Source organism: Perca flavescens, chromosome 6, assembly GCF_004354835.1.
Source record: "Perca flavescens isolate YP-PL-M2 chromosome 6, PFLA_1.0, whole genome shotgun sequence".
In the NCBI taxonomy this organism is placed as follows: Eukaryota; Metazoa; Chordata; class Actinopteri; order Perciformes; family Percidae; genus Perca; species Perca flavescens.
This window is the reverse complement of record NC_041336.1, coordinates 4,398,661-4,414,982: the sequence shown is the minus strand read 5'-3', so window position 1 is coordinate 4,414,982 and position 16,322 is coordinate 4,398,661. Positions and strand designations below refer to the sequence as shown.

The 16,322-nt window shown below is 42.3% G+C and overlaps 1 protein-coding gene across 4 annotated transcripts in view; it reads right to left on the bottom strand.

Moving 5' to 3' along the window:
• Positions 1–16,322, bottom strand: part of LOC114556932 (collagen alpha-6(VI) chain) — a 69,232-nt gene that overhangs the window by 33,036 nt on the left and 19,874 nt on the right. For all 4 annotated transcript variants that reach the window (XM_028580078.1, XM_028580077.1, XM_028580076.1 and 1 more), the window contains 14 exons: positions 14,484–15,035; positions 13,745–14,320; positions 11,170–12,140; positions 10,072–10,150; positions 8,399–8,544; positions 8,098–8,190; positions 7,399–7,452; positions 4,773–4,844; positions 4,506–4,532; positions 3,781–3,825; positions 3,007–3,060; positions 2,350–2,412; positions 1,584–1,649; positions 121–174 (listed from right to left, as the gene is read on the bottom strand). In XM_028580078.1, coding sequence (XP_028435879.1) covers positions 121–174; positions 1,584–1,649; positions 2,350–2,412; positions 3,007–3,060; positions 3,781–3,825; positions 4,506–4,532; positions 4,773–4,844; positions 7,399–7,452; positions 8,098–8,190; positions 8,399–8,544; positions 10,072–10,150; positions 11,170–12,140; positions 13,745–14,320; positions 14,484–15,035 — 2,852 coding nt within the window. The remainder of the gene's footprint in view (positions 1–120; positions 175–1,583; positions 1,650–2,349; positions 2,413–3,006; positions 3,061–3,780; positions 3,826–4,505; positions 4,533–4,772; positions 4,845–7,398; positions 7,453–8,097; positions 8,191–8,398; positions 8,545–10,071; positions 10,151–11,169; positions 12,141–13,744; positions 14,321–14,483; positions 15,036–16,322) is intronic.

The following is a 16,322-nucleotide window of genomic DNA, read 5'->3' as shown; positions in this document are numbered from 1 at the left end:
TGTAAGTGGGCAAACCTGCAAAATCAGCAAGGGGTCAAATACTTATTTCCCCCACTGTATGTGTGTGTGTGTGTGTGTGTGTGTGTGTGTGTGTGTGTGTGTGTGTGTTAGTAATCTCACCGGGTTTCCTGCGTCTCCTTCATCACCTGGCTCCCCGTCCCGTCCCGGGGAACCCTGTGGATTTGAACACATTGTGATAAAAAATTTTCTTTAACTAAATAGGATTCAGGACTCATGACAGGTTAAAAGTTAAGATGCAGACTTTCTACAGTGTAACATTTGATTCAATACGATTATTATACGTTTGTACAAACATAATTTTCAGCATCATACGGATATATTACTAATGACTTTAAATTAAAAATACTTTACCTGGCACAAGCTAGCATCACTTAGCTTTATGTTTGCTTAAAAGAAGGATTAACTTCCCTGAAGCCAAAGGCAGTGTATATTTGTACATATACATATACGTATATATATTTACACACACACACACATACATATATATATATATATATGTTTATATATATATATTAGGGCTGTCAAAATAACGCGTTAATTTCGATTAATTAATCGGAGAAAAAATAACGCGTTCAAAAAAATAACGCAGATTAATCCATTCCATATTGACATTTGACCCGGAGCCGTTCTAGCCACCATTCGACTGTAAAATGAAGGAGGGAGACGAGGATGTGTTGCCTGGATCATTGATTGGAACATGTAGCTACTTGTTACTTCTTCCTGCCAACCCTGGCTACCGAAATCTGGTGCCCCTGATATGTCTGCTCTTCTCTCTGATGCTCTGAGACGGACGATACAGGCAACACAAACACCGCTGCACGGGACGCTAGTTAACACTATACTCAACAGCAGCTAACGTTAGCCTACCGCTAGCTAGTAGCTGGATTAAACACTGTTAAAATGCTAACAGCTAACGCTAAACGGTGTAAAGTTTGACTGTGTTTTACTGTAGATGATTCAACGCCGGTATGTAACAGTCTGCTAGCCTGACCAGCCAGCTGCCACTAGGGTGCGTCTAGATTTCTAGTGCAGCTGCCGTCGGGAAAACAACACAGATGGTGCGTTCAATGAAACTGGTAAACTACAGCCTCGTGGTGCATTTGAAGTTATTGTAAATGTCCTTTTCCCATCTGGTGGTCGTTTTTGTCGTTCAACAGCAATTTGCTAGTGAAATAAGTTATTGTTATAGATTATTGTCAAATCATTTAATTTTGACCATATGGCCTTAGCAATAAACAAGCCCTTCTTTAATGTCACCGACTGTTGTTTAGTACCCTTCTTTTTTCTTTTCTTTTTTTACTTTCTTAAAAAGTATCGGTTCAGGCACCGTTAATTATGTATGCGATTAATTTCGATTAATTAATCACAGAGTATGTAATTAATTCAATTACATTTTTTAATCGATTGACAGCCCTAATATATATATATATATATATATATATGTTCAATCATCACAGGATCACAACTCCTGTCTCTGATTGGATGGTTGTTACAGCAATGCTTTGTGGGACTTGTAGTTGACTTGATGCCATCAGCACAGATGCAATGTGTTTGATTCTCACCGGTAAACCTGGGTAGCCTCGCTCTCCTTTGGGTCCTCTGTTGGTGTTATCAGCCCCCGGATCCCCCTGTCCGACCACACACAAAGACACACAGTCTGAACTCGGTTTGTGAAGATAAACTCTGCACCGCTTCCTAAAATGGAGCCCCCAGCTGTGATTGGCTGTGGGGCTTTCTAGCAGAAAACAGAGTTGATCCTAGATTTCATTCTAATTGACATTAAGCCATTTCAGAAAGGCCTTCTGTAAACAGGATGTTACTGCAAAGACGATGGATGGAAAGTCTAAAGAGACTCAGAGGACGAGCTGAGAAACAAAAGCGTCTGTGTGAGAAGGAGATGCAGAGCTCTGCCAAAAACTGGAAGCTGATTGTGTATCTGTTGGCCAATTTTCTCAAGAAGTTACAACATGGTTTGGCGGAGCCGCGCTCGACTTTTCTTTTAGTTGTAAGTGTTTGTTAATATGATGTGTCAGATGTGTGTGGGGGTGTTATGAGCCCATTAAACCCTTCTGTTTTTCTACTGTAAACATTAAGAGTGAATGTTATTTTCACAGCAACATCCATATGTGCAGACTAGGGCTACATTTACATTGCTACGTTTTGGGTTTAAAAAGGAATATATTTTTCTGTTTCCCCCTCTCATTCCCCCTGACAGAGAGAGAAAGAGAAAGAGAGAGAGAGAGAGACAGACAGACAGACAGACAGAGAGAGCGAGAGACAGAAAGAGAGAGACAGAGAGAGCGAGAGAGAGGAAATGTTGGGACTCACCGGATCTCCTCTGAGTCCTCGCTCTCCTTTTGGCCCCGCCTCCCCTCTGATACCCGGGATACCCTGAGGATGACACATCAACCTGTCAATCATCCAGCCGGGGGTCAGAGGTCAACGCCTCCCATCCAAACAGTGAGAACGAGACATTAACACTTTTTTAAATGTCGACAAAACAACTACAATATTTGCAATAACACAGAAACAGGTGTAATAATTAATAATACAATGTTATGCCAGTATAAAATATATTTTATTTGAATTATTTTCTATGGTTATTAGGGTTGCAACTCAACGATTAATCTGCGGATTATTTTTCTTGATTAATCGTTGAAATGTCCAAACTGATGTCTGTAAATGTCTAGTTTTGTCCAAAACTTAAATATATTCACCTTAATATGATATAAAAAATGAAAAGAGCAGAACAATCTCCATATTTAAGAGGCTGTGCCATTTCTTGCATTAAAAATGTCTTTTAACGATGATCAGAATAGTTATTGGCTGGACTAATCGTTGCAGCTCTAATGAACGCATTCTCTTCTCTTCATCACACTTAATCCAGATTAAATCTTTGATAAATATGAAAACAATAATCCCTCCGCAGCTCAAACACAAAGTACCTCCATGCAGGGAAATCTACATAAATATATTAGTTTTTACTGGGTTTCCTGGGTCTCCTCTCGGTCCTTTAGCTCCATTTGTTCCCGTCAGTCCCTGAAGACACACAACCAACAATACATTTCATATACTGCAATATACTATACTCTGTTATTATTACAATGCAACTTGTGTGGACTAATGGCCAAGCACATAGCTGATGGCCGAGCACACAGCTGATGCCAATTCTCCGCCCCCCTCGTCAAAGCCAGGCGACAAAAGCACAAAGCGAGCCGATCCACTTCTCCATGTTGATGAGAGCATTAAAATGAGAAAAAATAATGGGACAAAAAGAAATCAAGGGACATTTAGAATAGATAAAAATATGCAATTAATTGCGAGTTAACTATGACATTAATGTGATTAATCCCGATTAAATATTTTAATCGTTTGACAGCACTTCTATGAACTATACTGTATCTTATAACCCGACCCACATGGATTCAGCGGTGATCCAGAATGAAAATTTGCAGAATATTTTTCCGCTTGGAGTGGTGTGTTAACACTAATTTGTGCAATATATGCGAGAATCTGGAGAATTCTGCACCCATAGACTCCATGCAGACCTTCTACTGCAGACTGACTGTAACGGGGTATAGCGTCACTTTACCTGTGAATTGCTTTTTATATTGAAAAATGTAACATTTTCTTGAAGAAGGACGCCTGAATCCCCCGCCAAATACGCAAACCTAAGTCTTCCACAAAGTTAGGTTAAGCCCTGATAGCAGCAATGTGATCTGAAATTTGGGAGAAATGAACATCGGCATTCATCCGTACCTGCTCTCCATCGATTCCGTCCAGTCCATCTTCTCCGTTCTCCCCCTGCAGCAAGAATCAACCGTCACATCTTTGTTTTTAATGTTTATTTTTATAGGTACAAGCAAGGGCGTAACTTTGGTTTCAACATCCAGGGGGGGGATTGAGATCTCCAACTATCTCAGGAGGTCCCGGGACATGTCTGCAAAAATTTGGGGGAAAAAAAACTCAAAAAAAAACACAAAAACGTTGGGAAAAAAAGCATCAAAAACCTCGAAAAAAAACCTCAACGTCAAAAGGCGACAAATGTCAGAAAAGGCATGAAAAAATGGAAAAGGTACCAAAAATGTTGCCAAAAATAAATAAAGAAAAGGCAACAAAAACATGAAAAAATATGGTGTTTTTTGAAAATTAAACCATGTCAACCCATTGTGATATACCTGAGAATGAGCATAATATGAGCACTTTAAATAAAAGACAGTAGAGAACAAAATCTCACCAATAGATCCACACCTTAAAATGCAAAACCCACACAATAAAAATCACACAAGAAATCCCCATAAAACACTACTTATCACGACTGCTGCCTCTTCAAAAACATATCTCTGCTTATATATCTGCTCCGTTAATAAGACCAAACTAACCAAACTAAACTATTTATCTCCAAACTAAAATATTTATCTTTGTCCAAAATGCACGTTCATTTCTTCGCCTTAAAGACTTTACATTCCTGCAGAGTCACTCACCCTGTTGCCCGAGACTCCTCTGTAGCCCTGCAGACAAAAACAACAGGATTTAAACACATGGACAAAATCTGACAGGACACAAAAACACATCCTCAGAATAATTATCAACATTGTTAAGCCATGTGTCACAGGAAACTTCCTTTTTGGTCTGGAACGATAAGATTTAGTCCCGATTCAATTCTACCCGCCACTTACATATTTTTAGCAGCATTTGACTGGTTTATGGTGCTAACTTTGACCCCCCCTTGATTAAAATGATATAAAAACCTTTTGTCCTCTGGTTCCGGGACAACCCTCGATGCCCTGCAGTCCGACGGGTCCAGGCGACCCTCGCTCACCCTGCGACACACAAACACAGCGAGCAGTGACACAGCAGAAACACAAACACAGCAAGGAGTGACACAGCAAAAACATAAACGCAGCGAGCTGGGACACAGCAGTTTACACTAGAGTCCAGAAGCTACCAACAGGTGCAGCTAACATGTTTCCATGCACATAATATTCAAGATTTTGCTCTTATTCTGAAAATTCCTCTAAGCTGTTTACAATGGCTAATGAAGAGAATATTCCACTAATATTCCTGTTTACATGTAACCGTGCAAAATAAGATTTTCCCAAAGTGTTCCAGCGGTGGAGGACTTGTGAACACAGCCTCCCTCTTTCATTCCTTCTTGAAAACGTCGGGAAAAAAAGTGTGTTGGGAAAACCCAACTGTCCCGTTCTTCTTTTCCTAAACCCAACTGTCCCGTTCTTCTTTTCCTAAACCCAACTGTCCCGTTCCTCTTTACCTAAACCCAACTGTCCCGTTCTTCTTCACCTAAACCCAACTGTCCCATTCTTCTTTACCTAAACCCAACTGTCCCGTTCTTCTTTACCTAAACCCAACTGTCCCGTTCTTCTTTTCCTAAACCCAACTGTCCCGTTCTTCTTTTCCTAAACCCAACTGTCCCGTTCCTCTTTACCTAAACCCAACTGTCCCGTTCCTCTTTACCTAAACCCAACTGTCCCGTTCTTCTTTACCTAAATCCAACTGTCCCGTTCTTCTTCACCTAAACCCAACTGTCCCGTTCTTCTTTTCCTAAACCCAACTGTCCCGTTCTTCTTTTCCTAAACCCAACTGTCCCGTTCCTCTTTACCTAAACCCAACTGTCCCGTTCCTCTTTACCTAAACCCAACTGTCCCGTTCTTCTTTACCTAAACCCAACTGTCCCGTTCTTCTTTATCTAAACCCAACTGTCCCATTCTTCTTTACCTAAACCCAACTGTCCCGTTCTTCTTTACCTAAACCCAACTGTCCCGTTCTTCTTTTCCTAAACCCAACTGTCCCGTTCCTCTTTACCTAAACCCAACTGTCCCGTTCCTCTTTACCTAAACCCAACTGTCCCGTTCTTCTTTACCTAAACCCAACTGTCCCGTTCCTCTTTACCTAAACCCAACCGTCGCTTTCTTCTTTACCTAAATCCAACTGTCCCGTTCTTCTTCACCTAAACCCAAGTGTCCCATTCTTCTTTACCTAAACCCAACTGTCCCGTTCTTCTTTACCTAAACCCAACTGTCCCGTTCTTCTTTATCTAAACCCAACTGTCCCGTTCTTCTTTATCTAAACCCAACTGTCCCATTCTTCTTTACCTAAACCCAACTGTCCCGTTCTTCTTTATCTAAACCCAACTGTCCCGTTCTTCTTTTCCTAAACCCAACTGTCCCGTTCTTCTTTACCTAAACCCAACTGTCCTGTCCCTTTCTTCTTTACCTAAACCCAACTGTCCTGCTTTCTTCTTTACCTAAACCCAACTGTCCTTTCTTCTTCACCTCTTCTTCTTTTCCTAAACCCAACTGTCCCGTTCTTCTTTTCCTAAACCCAACTGTCCCGTTCTTCTTTTCCTAAACCCAACTGTCCCGTTCCTCTTTACCTAAACCCAACTGTCCCGTTCTTCTTTACCTAAACCCAACTGTCCCGTTCTTCTTTACCTAAACCCAACTGTCCCGTTCTTCTTTACCTAAACCCAACCGTCGCTTTCTTCTTTTCCTAAACCCAACTGTCCCGTTCTTCTTTACCTAAACCCAACTGTCCCGTTCTTCTTCACCTAAACCCAAGTGTCCCATTCTTCTTTACCTAAACCCAACTGTCCCGTTCTTCTTTATCTAAACCCAACTGTCCCATTCTTCTTTACCTAAACCCAACTGTCCCGTTCTTCTTTATCTAAACCCAACTGTCCCGTTCTTCTTTACCTAAACCCAACTGTCCCGTTCCTCTTTACCTAAACCCAACTGTAAGCTTTCTTTTTTCCTAAACCCAACTGTCCCGTTCTTCTTTACCTAAACCCAACTGTCCCGTTCTTCTTTTCCTAAACCCAACTGTCCCGTTCTTCTTTACCTAAACCCAACTGTCCCGTTCCTCTTTACCTAAACCCAACTGTCGCTTTCTTCTTTTCCTAAACCCAACTGTCCCGTTCTTCTTTACCTAAACCCAACTGTCCCGTTCTTCTTTACCTAAACCCAACTGTCCCGTTCTTCTTTATCTAAACCCAACTGTCCCGTTCTTCTTTACCTAAACCCAACTGTCCCGTTCTTCTTTACCTAAACCCAACCGTCGCTTTCTTCTTTTCCTAAACCCAACCGTCGCTTTCTTCTTTTCCTAAACCCAACTGTCCCGTTCTTCTTTTCCTAAACCCAACTGTCCCGTTCTTCTTTTCCTAAACCCAACTGTCCCGTTCTTCTTTACCTAAACCCAACTGTCCCGTTCTTCTTTTCCTAAACCCAACTGTACCTAAACCCAATCCAGCTGCATTTTTTCACCCCTTCTCTTCTTCCTAGTGTCATCCCACCGTGACCAAAATTGGTATGAAATGCTGAGTAAACTCTGTGCAGATAGCCTGAATATAGAAGCACTTACAGGAGCTCCCTCGTCTCCCGGGAAGCCCGGCTGGCCCGTCTGTCCAGGCGAACCCTGTTCAGAGAAACACACTCAACAAGATCAGGGGCAGAAACATGAACACAAACTCTCAAACGCCAAATAAATGGAGTCAAATTGTTGACATTCTATATCTGTCTCTAAACAATCAGGGTCCTCGAGGATAAATAAAGATTACTTTCTACACACAAACTATTTACATAGAGCAATAAAACATCTGGGAGGTTAGCTACAGTAGATATACTGTAGGTTGGTTACAGTTCCACCTAGATAGCTAGACTATATATATATATATATATATATATATATATATATATATATATATATATAAGCTCGGCTGAGGACCTTTAAAACTACTTTTTAATTCTGAAATAACTTGTACGAGTACAAAACACTGTCATTTGACTTATTTTATTTGGCTCAAATCACAATAAATCAAGCTTGTCAGCATTGATTTATGAACAAATAGAAATATTTATGCATCTGACATATTGTAATTGCACTGGATATGCGGGCATCTTCCAATAAAACAACTTTACATTAAAGACTAAATGAAGCGGGCCTGTTGCGAGTGTCTGCTAGCTCTCAGCTCAGACCAGCCTTCTTTTTAGCCTTTTAACACGTTTTCCCAAACGTTCCTGACATCATGTTTAAAGTTTAAAAGGTGTGTATTTCAGATACCTTTGACCCCGGAGGGCCCCAAAGGCCAGGGATGCCTTCATATCCCGAACACTTGCACATGACGTTGCAGCACTCCCTATCTGATATCGCGTCCTGCAGTAAGAGAGAGAGAATAGAGAGCGAGAGAGAGAGACAGAGACAGAGAGACAGAGAGACAATGAATATACTGTATGTCTGTTTCATTCTTTTCTGATTTTACTGTTTGTGCACTTTGGATACCTGCTGGTTCCTGTGAAGACTGATATGAATAAATGTTGATTGACTGATTGACATGTGGTTGGCTGTAACGTGCCGGACTTACGATCTGTTTGAGGATGGTGCTGCCTATGCTCTGCATGCCGATTCTGAGAGGAAGCTTGTAGCCGAATCCTCGGCCAAACTCCACCATCTGCAGCTGGGCGGGGTCACGCACCCCCTCCAGAGCCACCGTCAGCAGGGCGCTCACTCCTGCACACAGTAAACAGCAGCTGATTGTATTTTCACTGTCCTACAGCAGGGTGTCTGCAGGTTTCACCAAATTACGTCAAATTGAAGATTTTTTAAAGACATGAAATTTAAGACGTATACCACAACATAAATTAAATCTATCTAGGGAGGTCCCGGGACATGTATGCATGTATTGAAAAGCGCAAAAACATAAAAATTGGGTGGTGGTGGTGCAGTGGATTTGACACATGCCTTTGGTGTGGGAGACCCGGGTTCAATTCCCACTGCGATACATTAAACAATGTGTCCCTGAGCAAAATACTTAACCCTTAGTTGCTCCAGAGGCGTGCAACCTCTGACATATATAGAAATTTTAAGTCACATTGGATAAAACAGTCAGCTAAATGACATGTGATGTAATATAGACCAAGGGGGTAAGCCAGCAACCAGAAAGCGTATCTCCTATGGAGAGGTTCATAGGCTAACAAGCCATCACCTGCCGTTAGCATTGACTGCCATTCATTTTTGGCGTCACTTTGACAGCGAATAACTTGACATCTGAAGCGTTTAAAGACTCTATTTGTCCATTGTTTATTTCTAAATAAACACGACAATGTATAAAAGGCTCCATTACCTTGTATCTCACGTTATGGCACCGGTTTTGTAAAAAATAGGCTAACGATTGTGTCATAACCACGCGACTTACTGTCGTATAGCAGAGGAATTACCGTATAGTACAGGAGAAGCTCGCAGGCAGTTTTGACTCACTCGCTGTTTAAGTTTAATTACTAATGTTAACTAGCAATGTAAGTTGGCAAAAATTAGCGTATTGTGCCTATATTATCTCCTAACGTATACCTACGCTCTCCGCCTCTGCAAGATTAGGAATAATTGAGACAATTGAAACAACAGCTACCAGAAGACTTACAACTTTCAGACAGGTTGCTCACGTCACATCTACGTCTTCAAGCTCAGTTGGAGGCTGCTCAGTAACGCTCAGCCGGCACCGGAAAAGTGCTTCTAATATCCTTCACTGGTCTCCGTGGAAGTCTACGGCGTCGCTGTGTCCATTGCTTTAACGGTCTATGATATAGACCAGTGTTTCTCAAATGGGGGTATGTATACCCCTAGGTGTACTTTGGAGGACTGCAGGGAGTTCGTGAGATATTTAACAAAATGTTTAATAGTTACAAGGCTGTTGTCCAGAACATTGTTCCTCTATGTAGACTTTTTTTTCCTACCAAAAATGTGGCATTTGTGTCGCCTTCTTTGGACCTATTCTTGTTTCCTTACTTCTACTTTTTACAAGTTTTTTCAAAGTTATGTCATGTTTTTGAAGTTTGTGATACTATTTTGACCTATTCTTGCCTTCCTTCCTTCATTCTACCATCTTTTTCCAAGGTTTTGTCTTTTGTACAGTTTTTGTCTCATATTGAGTACATATTGAAAAAAGTTTGCAAAGCAAACATCTCCGACAGGGTGATTTGCCTCGCTCTATATAATAAAATATGTACATATTTTACAGAAGAAGCAACGCCCAGTTTTTACCAGACTTTCGCAGCAGCTCTGATTCATGCTCCAGTTTCATCACGTCTTCATCGAGTCCATCTGAGAAGATCACCAGCACCTGATGGACAAGATCAGCGATTAGTAGACAGTGTTATGGCTGTGTTTTTGTTTTGTTTTTGGGGGTTTTCCGCCTTTAATTGACAGGACAGCTAGGTGAGAAAAGGGGAGAGAGGGGGAAGACATGCAGGAAATTGTTACAGGTCGGACCCGAACCCTGGACCCCTGCGTCAAGGTACAAGCCTCTCAGCACATGTGCGCCCGCTCCACCCACCAAGCCAACCCGGCCACTGTTATGGTTGGTATTAATGTGAAAGAATCCCCTCAGGTCTGCAGATTATTCCAAACATGTTAGCGATTCACAGTGGGGAGGAAACTGTGCTGCTTTTTTGTCCTCATTTATGTAAAGCAAATAAACATTATTTTTCCTACGTTTCTTCTCCCCAAAAGTATCCTCAGAGAGAGGAATTATTCATGGGATGCGATAATTAAAATGTGCATGAGCATTCTTGTGTTTGTTATATGTATAAAGGGTAATTTTCTGGGGGTTTATTTCAATCTGGACCCTATTTTCCCATGTATTGGTGTCTAAGTGACTAATGTGAACAAAAATCTTTTAAGTTGGTCCAGAGGAAAGAGGTGTCAAAGGGATTTAGAGGTTCTATGTATGTCCTAGTTACCCACTAAACTGTCATTATTCAACTATGACAAGGTAAAATCGGTTTTGCATTCCATCAGCCCTTTAACAAGAAACAGCCCCGAAATCACCATCACCAAACCCCTCCAGACTCCATGTAAATAATCACTACTTTTAGCGTGTATAGAGCCAGGATATTTTCATGTGTAATGGGTGAATTAAGGGTTTATTTCAACCAAACCAGAGTGGTGATTGTTGGAACAGTGGAAAGATGAACCAAGACGGCTTTTGGTAGTTTTATTTAGTTTCTGATGACTTTAAATGAAGTGTGTTCTACGATGATAAAATCACTGTTTATTTACATGGGGTCTGGTGAGTTTGGCGATAGCGATTTCGTGGCTCTTTCATTGATTTTCTGGGTTTGCCAGCTGTGCCACTCTCACCTTCACATGAGCTTTGGACTTGATCTTGAACCTCCCCTTGAAGGAGTTTAGCATGGCAGTGTTGAAATAGGAAGGTTCTGACATCGGCAGGGTCATGACTTTATTCACCACGTCCGCACTGTAGCCCTCAAAGTTTGTGTCGTACAAGGTACGCCCATCTCTATCTACCACTTGGAAGGCGATGTTGGGCTTGACGGGTGTGGGGCCGACACAGCACAGGCCTTCTAATGAGGAAACGTAATTGAGGATCTGTGGCAGGAAGTTCTGGAGCTTGGTTTGGCCGCTGACCAGCACCTCACCAGGAGCTCCGGTCCTTTGAGAAATATCGAATCCTATGGCGATATCAATGGTGCAGTCGTTTGGGGGTGGCGGCGGTGTCGGGGGTTTTGGGGATGCTGTGGGCGGTAACGGTGGGGGAGGATTGGGGTCATCGCACATGACGTCGACTACACCTTGCTTGATAGAGTGCAAAACATCATAGTTCCGCACAGTGAACATCCTCTCTGGGGTGCCAGCAATCTGCAGGAGCTGCAGGTCGTGGACGTCTCCAACACCGATGGCAAATACCTTAATGTTCAGATCCCTGAGAACGTCAGCTGCATCCTCCACGTCATCATGAGAATCACCATCTGTGATCAACACCAGATTTTTGGGGACCTGGTCACGGCTGCCCTGTGACTCCTCAAAGTACTCCTTAATGTGATCCAAGGCTCTCCCTAAGTAGGTGTTTCCACCTGTGTAATCCACTTTAAGGATTTGTGTGTTCAAATCCTCCTTATTGTAATACTTGTTGAGGTAAAACTCATCATTAGGCTCGTCACTGAACTGGCAAAGTCCAATATGCACCAACTTTTCACCGACTTCAAAGCTGTCGACTAATGTTGTCGTAAAGTTCTTCATGATATTGTGTTCGTTTTGGTTGATGCTGCTAGACCGATCAAGTAGGAAGACAATATCGCCAGTCTTGCAAGCTGCCAAAGCAAAAAAAAGAGAAAGCCATTTGTCTACATTACTAATACACAAATGTGCCTTGGAATTATAACTGTATAGCAAACGATATACTCAACTCCCCATTTTACAGTGGTATCTCCAAACTGATAATGAATAGATGCAAAATATCAGGCTCCATTTACACTACAACGTTTGGGTTTAAAAACAAATATCTTTTACATTTACGTGTCCACACTGCTGCGGCATATCCGAGCCCCTAAGACAAAGACAATTGGAAACACTGCTGCAACTGTTTTGGTTTGAAACCTCCGGGGTTTCTTTGTAGTCTGGACGGACACAAACGGAGAACTTTGGAAACAAGGACGCACGTCAGTCAGTCTTATTGGTTAGATAGCTTACATACGTTTCAGTTCCACCTCGCCATCGCTCCAAAATAATAAATCCCTGCTCTTACTTTTTACCACATCCATCATTTTCAACGGCAGAGTAACGTCAGACAGACTCCCACTCTGTTTTCTGCTGCCTTTCGTCACCTTGTAATCACGTGTTACTTTTAGTAACAGTTCTACCTCATCGTCGGTCCAAACTTATTAAAAGGAAAACTCTTGTCTTATTTTTCATTAATGCTGTTCTTCCATAGTAGAAGCAACTACCACCACCACTTAGGTGGAGTATACATGCTGCTTCCTGTTTACACCGGTATGCGCATGCCCAGTACATGTGAATGGTCATGAGATATGCCTTTTGGGCATGTTAGTATACGCAGAGAATATTTCTGCTACTGGAGCTAAAACTCTTCATCTTTTTGGGCCTAAAACGCAGCTTAAAAACCAAAACGTAGTAGTCTAGATGTAGCCTCAGAGACAGGTAGTTGTGATGTGATAGTGCTTCCATTTGTACTCGGAAGTCAGATTTTCCAAGTTCAAAGTCAGAAACATGCCCCGTGAATTCAGATTTCCGAGTTGGGAAGTCAGAGCCCCTCACAGTACAGTACGCTAAGAAAGCAGACCTCGAAATCCAACATTTCACAGTAGTGAAAACTGTAGTAATATACAATTTAATAGCACCTGTCTTTCTGTGTATCATTAATCGTACACACAGTACTGTCCAACTTTTATCTGTGGACATGTTGCTAATGTATAGAGTTTGTATGCACAAAAAACAGCCCAATGCATAATGGCTAACCTGGCTAGAGCAATGAAAATTCGACTTGTGATTCGGGTGTGACATCATACCAAGCTTTGGCTTCCGAGTTATCAACTGGTATTGCTAACAATGGCTAACCTGGAAAGAGCAATCCCACAGTGAAATCTAACTTGTATGAATGGAATCTGCTCCACTCCTGTGCGACGTCATTCCCAGCTCTGACTTCCGATTTAAATGGAACACACTATATGTACCTCCTGTGGTCCACAGATTATCTGGCATGCAATCATTTTCTCCATCAGGTGTGTTCAGCAAAAGGGGTACCCAGAGCATCAAGTATCACCACAGATGGGATTACTCACTTCAGTTTGTACGCCAAAGGCCCCTGACCAAGCATCAGTTTTTGACGTGCTGGGAGTAAGAATGTGTTGATAAAGTATAGAGCAAAACCTGCAAGTCTGTGTGCCATTACTCTTACCTGGCTTTGTGGAATTGCAGAGGGCAGAAGACAATTTTTCGTTCAGAGTTTCTAGAGCCTCAAAATTGTCCACAAAGAAAACTTTGGATTTATCGCCACCAGCCATAGTCTCCAGCTGATCAAGTTTAGCTTCTTTCACTCCAATACTGATGACGATGATCCCGTTGGCTCGCAGTGCATCAGAGTGCTCCTTTAAGATGTCAGGGTTGTTGGCAGCACCGTCTGTGATCACCATGAGAATCTGAGGAACATTCAATGCTCTACGGCCACCATGTGCAGCGTTAAAGTACTCCAACGAGAATTGCAAGGCCTCGCCCGTCTTGGTGCCTCCTTCTGTTGGCTTCTCCTTTGGTATTGCTGCAAGAACTTTTCGTTTGGAGTTATAGTCGTGCAAAGAAAAATGAGACTGGGGTAAATCAGAGTAGGAAATGAGCCCAAAACGAGTCATGTCCTTGCCAACTGTGGTTTGTTTCACTATTGACTCCATAAAGATCCGCATGCTTCCATACTGGATTTCATTTATGCTTTCAGAGCTGTCCACCAGGAAAATAATGTCAGCATTATTTATTGTACAATCTGGTTGAAAGAAAAAAGAAAGAGCATAAAGTCAGTAACTTAAGAGATTGTTTAAATATTTCAGGAAATACACTTTATTAGATTAGATTAAGCTAAGGGCGCAATGCTTTTATAAACAAGTACACTGGTTACTCTAAAGTATTTTTGGGGAAACTGCTCTTACTTTTCTGACAGAGATCCAAAGCCACCTGGCTCTCCAAGTCCTTCAGCGCATCAAAGTTTTTCTCAGAATACACCCTGTCTGTTGAGCCGCTGATATCAGCCAGCTGGGTGGTGTTGGCGTCCACCACTCCAATGGCGTAGACTACCACTCCCTTTTTCCTCAGAGCCTCAGCGGGGCCTATGACCTCGTCTTTGGCCTCGCCGTCTGTTATCACGATCAGCCTCTGACTGACGTCAGGACGCCCTCCATTGGTTTTATCGAAATACTGCGACACCTCAGTAAGGGCCTTTCCTGTGAGCGTGCCTTGGTCCAGCTGCGTCATATCATCGATGGCTTTCAGAATTTCATCTTTGCTGTAGTAGCGGCTGAGGGGAAACTCCAGCTGGTTGTCAGAGCTGAACTGCATGAGACCGACGTGGACCTTATTCTGCTCGATGGCGGGCTTGCTGATGATGGCTTTCATGAAGTCTTTCATTTTCTTGAAGTCATCCTTAGAGATGCTCTCAGAACCGTCAGCTAAGAAAAATATGTCGCCCTGTATATCTCTGCAAGCTGTGGACACAGAACACAGAAATGTTAACGTGGTGTTCCTGTTTTCCCCCTCTTCTTCCCTTAGGGCCCAGTCGTTGGGTATCATTGAGATTACAGGCAGCTGATTAGTTCTTCTTAGTCAACATTGAAAACAATGAAACTAAAATTGGTACCTTTGGAAGGCTTTGCTTAAAAGAACACTTCTAAAATGACCCCCGTAGCCCAAATTAGTGCACAAATAACTGAAGGACCTAGCTAAGGTGAGATTCACCCAAATTCTCTAGTCAAGGATGATTATACTGGATGGCATAGCTTATGAAAAATCATTAGTGGACATGAATTTGCCCAGAGCAGCTTGAATTGAGGTGAGTTGTAAATGTTTCAACGTAAGCAATTGTTGTTTAAAAACTGTTGACTAAGGTTGTAAGGCTGTTTCAAGGCTTTCTTTTGTATTTTGTAATATTATAAATGGCATTGTCAATTATTTTTTTCTGCCGAAAAACTCCCTTCCCTCTCCTTATGCTAACAATTGGCGCTTACCCACTTCTAGTACCAGCTCTACTCGGCTTGGCGCGACCGCGGTGCCCCATTCTCCTTTTTCCATTGCAGATTTAGTACCGCCTCGTGCGTGAGGCGAGTGTGGCTGATTGTCATAACTACGCCGCAGGAAACTGCCGTGACATAACGCGACACACACACACACAGAGTGGGAAGGTGTGTTGTTTTTGATTCTCAGCATGTGGCTGTTTGCCAGAAAACACATTTAGTTTCAAAAGAAGCTGGAGGCAGCAAAAAAAAACAAAAACACCGCTGGCTAAACTATTTAAAAATGGCGGGTTTGTTCAGGACACCCACATAGGCTGCTAGCAATGATGACGCAGTGATTAGTGACGATTCACTCCGACAAATCAGTATTCTGCAGGTTTTCACGTCACCTTTTGGTATCGCCTCAGCTCACTTGGAACCTCGACAGAGGTGGTACTAAATAAAGTACCTGTTGGCAGGTACCAGGGACTTTTTATCATAATGGAAAACCCAAAAAGAAGAGCAAGTACCGGCACCCAGATAGCTCAGTTGGTAGAGCGGGCGGCCATGTGTAGAGGTTTACACCTCGACGCAGCGGACCCGGGTTCGATTCCGGCCTGCGGACCTTTGCTGCATGTCATTCCCCCTCTCTCTCCCCTTTCACTTCTTCAGCTGTCCTATAATTAAAGGCCTAAAATGCCCAAAAAAATAATCTTTAAAAAAAAAAAAAAAAAAAAGAAGAGCAGGTACCATGTAATGGAGAAACGCCATATGTATTTTAAA